Genomic DNA, 5,149 nt, shown 5'->3' with positions numbered 1-5,149 from the left:
AGCAGTGAGCTGAGATCACGCCATTGTACTCCAGCCTGGGAGACAGAACGAGACTGTCTCAAAAACAGAACAAAACAAAGCAGCTATGGATGATCCTGAGACTTGGGTGTGGCTGTGCCAATAAAACTTTATTCATAATAGGGGCGGACGCCAGGTGTGGTCCTGAGGGCCGCGGTTTGCTGAGACCCCAGGGCCTTTCATCCTTCAGGCTGGCCTGAGAACGCCAGGGGGCCAGTGGTGCAGTCAGGTGACGCCGCCCCAGGGCCCTTCATGTGGTACACGGGGCAGCAGCGCAGCTCAGCCTGGAGCCGAGTGGGGAAGAGAGGAGAGGACAGCACACTCCCTGGGACAGCCACAGGTTACATCCGTGGGACCCACGGCCCGGCCACAGGTTACATCCGTGGGACCCACAGCCCGGCCACAGGTTACATCCGTGGGACCCACAGCCCGGCCACAGGTTACATCCGTGGGACCCACAGCCCGGCCACAGGTTACATCCGTGGCTGCCATCGGCCCTGAATCTTGCTCTGCCACCGTGGCGGCCGAACGTGTTGGCACCTGCTGAGTGCTTGGAGGTGACACACCTGGGCTCCCGTGGAGGGGTCCAGGACCTGGCTGAGCTCACTGCCAGGCCACACAGCAGTGCCCAGTGGATGAGGTAAACTAGACAGGCTCACAAGGGGGGCAGTGGAGGCTGCAGGCGCCGGTACCATCGAGCCAGAGTCCCCTCAAACCTGCCTCAGATGGGCCGGGCCCTGGCCTGGGTGGCCGCCAGCCTTCCGGGTGTAAGAAAAGCCAGAAACGAAGACGGCTGGGTGAGGTCTATTGAGGATCAAACGCCGCACGTAGACCCTTGGGCTGAAGGAGCACCCGGGAAAGGTGTCCACCTGCCAAGGTACGGCCAGGGCCTGCCTCAGAGGCGGCGGGCCACGCACCCCACAGGCCCCATGGGGTGTCACGGGTCAGCCCTGGTGCCCTTCTGCACCCCACACCCACCTGGCAGGGGCAACCCAGGCTCTGACCAACGCAGCCCCATGTTCTGTCCGAACTTGGTGGGAAACCTCATCCTCACAGCTCCTCAGCCCTGTATCAGCCCCTGCACGGCTTTTTGGGTGCCCAGAAGCAAGGCCAGGAGCTGAACACTGGCAGGTTCCTGGAAGGCGGCACACCCTGGGAGGGCAGGGAAGCGCCACGCTTTCCTCCACGACACGAAATAAAACGATGCTGGGACTTCTTCACACCACGACGTGACGTCTGCCCTGTGTGCCCAGGGCCATGGCTCCCCCCGCGAGGGTCTGCCTGGATGGAGCCGGAGCCACCAGAGCGCCGATCGGGGGCATCTGTGGCCCTGGGGCGAAGCTTCGCTGGACGCCTGCTCAGGCCCCGCAGGTCTGCTCTGCAGAGGCAGCTCCCGTCCCACTAGATGCGCCTGGTCGCAGGGAGGAACTCGGGGGCCTTTCTGGCCGCCCGTCCCGCAGGCTGGGGGACGCTACCCAGGCCTATTTGACCCAAGTCACGGGAGCATACAGACCGCGGGACCCGGCTGCTCCCCGTGCCTCCCAGGACAGGCCTCCTAGATCCACGCCCGGCGAAGCCAGGGTCCCAGTGGGGCTGGCCGTGTGCAGTCACTGACGGACCTGGAGGCTGCCTCTCCCTCCCAAGCAGAGCTTCTCTGGCCTCTCATAAAGTAGTTTTATTTAGATTTCAAACAAACCAAAGCAGAGAGAAGAGTCGGCCACGGTGAATCCGTCCACTGGTGCTGGGACGTGGCTCCAGGCCCTGGAGCTGACAGGCGGGCCCGGGCCCCTCGGACCCACACCTGGGTCTCCCAGGCTGGCAGTGGCAGGAACGGCCCCCGCCCACGTTCCCAGCAGCCCCCGTGGCTCCTCCGGGGTACGGCCAGTCCGGAAGCTAGGGGGCCCCAGCAGACGTCGGGGCTCAGCTCCCCTCCCGAGGAGAGGTGCGCGGGGCTCTCCCACCCTGGCCGTCCACTGAGCCCCGAGTGACGCGAGCGGCGGTGGGGCAGCCCCTCTTCTCTGAAGCACATGAAAACCCAGAACAAATACGGGAAAGGAGAAAAGAGCCCAGAACGAAACCACCAGAGGAGACGGGGACCAGCACAAAACCTCCGTGAGGTAGTCTGTCGTCGAAGGAGCCACGGGTCCGGCCCTAGTGAGGTAAACTCTGCGCGTTTATTCTGCGGGGTCAGGACTCCTCCGTGCCCGAGTCGTCCTCGTCGTCCCCGAAGCAGCTGTCGGCCTCCTCGCCCCCCTCGCCGTCCTCGTAGTAGTCGTCGTAGAAGAGGTCCGAGCCCTCGTCGGGCGCGGGTGCCTTGGTCTTCACGCAGTACTCGGCCAGTGTGGTGGGCACCTTCACGCCGTCACGCTCCGCGTCCACCTTGGTCCCCAGGACCTGCTTCCTGGGGGGACAGGGCGGGTGAGGGCACCACCTCCGTGCCTGGACCCGGCCCCTGCCCTGCCCCCTCCCCTCCCCTCCCCTCCCCCGGGTCCGACGCTCATCCCAGCCCTCAGGTTTCTCTTAAAACGGCTGCGGTTGGCTGGGCGCGGTGGCTCAAGCCTGTAATCCCAGCACTTTGGGAGGCTGAGACGGGCGGATCACGAGGTCAGGAGATCGAGACCATCCTGGCTAACACGGTGAAACCCCATCTCTACTAAAAAAATACAAAAAACTAGCCAGGCAAGGTGGCGGCGCCTGTAGTCCCAGCTACTCGGGAGGCTGAGGCAGGAGAATGGCGGGAACCCAGGAGGCGGAGCCTGCAGTGAGCTGAGATCCGGCCACTGCACTCCAGCCTGGGCAACAGAGCGAGACTCTGTCTCAAAAAAAAAAATAAAAAATAAAAAAGGGCTGCAGTGACCCCTTAGGAAACAGCCCCGTGCATGAGGAGGCCCAGAGGGGAGAAACGACACCGGAGGGGCTAGGGAAGGGCAGGAGGTGCAGGGGGGAGACCGAATGGCGCAGCACAGTCACACCCACCCGCCCCACCCCGAAGCACACCCCACAGGACCCATCAGAGCTAGGAGAAAATAACAATGCCGGGCAACAGGGAGTGCCCAGGCAGCCCCACTTGGGGGCAAAAGGCTTTCCGGAGCGCAGGAGCAAAGGAAGCAGCTGGGAGGGCCACGGACAGAAGGCAGGACCATCCCTAGAGCCAGGAACCAGCACAGGTGAGACGGGAAAGGCAGAAACAGCCCGAGCCTCTCCGTGGCCTTGCCAGGATTCTACACCAAGGGGGGCCTGGCCATCCCGGCCCCTGGCAGGAAGGGAGGCTCCGTTAGCTCAGACTTTCTGGAGGGCACCGCGTACCCCAGGCCCTACGAGGGCCTGCCCCCAGCTCCGCCTCCAGGACACCCGTCAAGAACGTCCCCCCAGGACTGGCAGCAAAGGGGCATCCGGGGCGTCCGGGGCTGGCACGGCGGGGCCGGGCTACACGCTGACCCCATCTGACAGAAAACAGGAACAAGGCCGCAGCCTCAGGACTCCAACCCGGCCCTCGAGCCCCTATCGCCGATCAGGCACGGCTCTGGGCCTGGCTGCACCGATCGGGCACGGCTCTGGGCCCGGCTGCTACCGGGGTGTGCAGGTCCGGAGCAGACAGACACCCCCAAGCCCGGCCCACAAGCCCAGTGCTTCCTATGGGGATGCACAAGGCACGGAGGGCAGATGTCTGGCCTCTGGGACGTCCCCGGGCGGTGGGACCTGGCAGATTCCATGCTTTGCTTCCCGGGCTCTCTGACGGGCTGGGCGGGTGACGGGTGCCCCGAGGACGGCACTGCACGGGTGGCAGCCGTGGGGAGATGCACGGGAGGGCCAGGGTGTGACCTGACCTGTGCCGTGGAGGTGCAGCCGGTACACCGCCAGCACGAACCATGAGAGGGGAGCATCTGGCGGTGCTATTCACCAAGGACCATCCCTGACCCGGCCGGGCTCCACGGCAGCCCGCCTGGTACAGCTCAGTGGGACTCGGGCTGCCACAAGGCCCACACACACACAGATTTAAAGCAGGCACAAAGCAGCGAGCACGGCGGTCCACACGGGCACGTGAGTTGGCCCGCAGGGAGTTTTGAGGGATAAAAATAGTGTGACTTTTATTTCTGTGCTGGGATCTCGGGGAGGCGCCTCAGGGAGGTGGCCGGGAAGAACTGGGCCAAGGAGCCAGCCACATGGGCCAGGTGAGACGGCCAGGCCAGGGCCGCTGAGGACATCTGCACAGAGGGATGGCCAGGGCCAGCTCCCCCGTGACCTCCAGGGGCCAGCAGGTGCTTGCAGGACACGTCCCAGGAGGCCGCACGGGACCCGCCCACCATGGCTGCTCAGAGCCGGGACCCCCCAGCACCAGGACGCTGCCCCAGGACGACCCCATGACACCAGCTGCCAGCAAGTGCAGGACGGAAGGTGCCCGGGACGCTCGTGGGTCCTGGGGTGAGGAAGACACGTGGATTACGTGTGCAATATTTTAAAGGTCGTTTTTAAGATTCTGCTTATACAAAATAAAAACAAAAATAGGTGAGGCCTCTGTGAGGAAATCTGTGCAATTTCACTCTGAGAAATACAAGCAAACAGGAAGGGCCTCTACGTAACAGCAGGAGCAAGAACCGTTAAGTGTCAACCCGTCAAGAAAGCCTCGCCTGTGTATGCAGACACGCCCGTGTTTCACGTTCACGTGAGCACAGGCACCCCAGAGAAGAGGCTGTGGGGGTCAGCTCTGGGGCACGAGCGCGACGGGAGGAGAGGGAGAGCCATGGGTCACCACACACAGCCACGCAGGCAAAGTGGACGGCAGGTACAGAAGGCGCCGGAAGGCAGCTGCACAGCCGTCCCCAGAGCTCGCCAGGCCAAGAGCCTGCAGGGACGCATGCCCGACACAAGTAAGGCCAAGACCCCTGACTGACAGTCACTGGGCACACACAGCACAACCCCATTTCCTCATTAAAACATGGACATATGTTAAACCGAAGAGTCTGGAAGAATCTATGAAAATATTAACCACTAGGCCAGGGGCAGGGGCTCACGCCTGTCATCCCAGCATCTTGGGAGGCTGAGGCGGGGACATCACCTGAGGTCAGGAGTTTGAGACCAGCCTGGCTAAGATGGTGGAATCCCACCTCTACTAAAAGTTACAAAAATTGGC

The 5,149-nt window shown here is 63.2% G+C and overlaps 1 protein-coding gene across 1 annotated transcript in view; it reads right to left on the bottom strand.

The window, feature by feature from the left end:
* Window positions 1–1,673: 1,673 nt before the first annotated feature.
* CDC34 (cell division cycle 34) overlaps window positions 1,674–5,149 on the bottom strand; it is a 5,722-nt gene continuing 2,246 nt past the window's right edge. The window contains exon 5 of the mRNA XM_011993049.1: window positions 1,674–2,419. Coding sequence (XP_011848439.1) covers window positions 2,206–2,419 — 214 coding nt within the window. The 3' untranslated portion in view covers window positions 1,674–2,205. The remainder of the gene's footprint in view (window positions 2,420–5,149) is intronic.

This window comes from Mandrillus leucophaeus, unplaced genomic scaffold (assembly GCF_000951045.1).
Source record: "Mandrillus leucophaeus isolate KB7577 unplaced genomic scaffold, Mleu.le_1.0 Scaffold423, whole genome shotgun sequence".
Lineage (NCBI taxonomy): Eukaryota > Metazoa > Chordata > Mammalia > Primates > Cercopithecidae > Mandrillus > Mandrillus leucophaeus.
The sequence above is the reverse complement of the archived record's forward strand: the minus strand, read 5'-3'. Positions and strand labels throughout refer to the sequence as shown.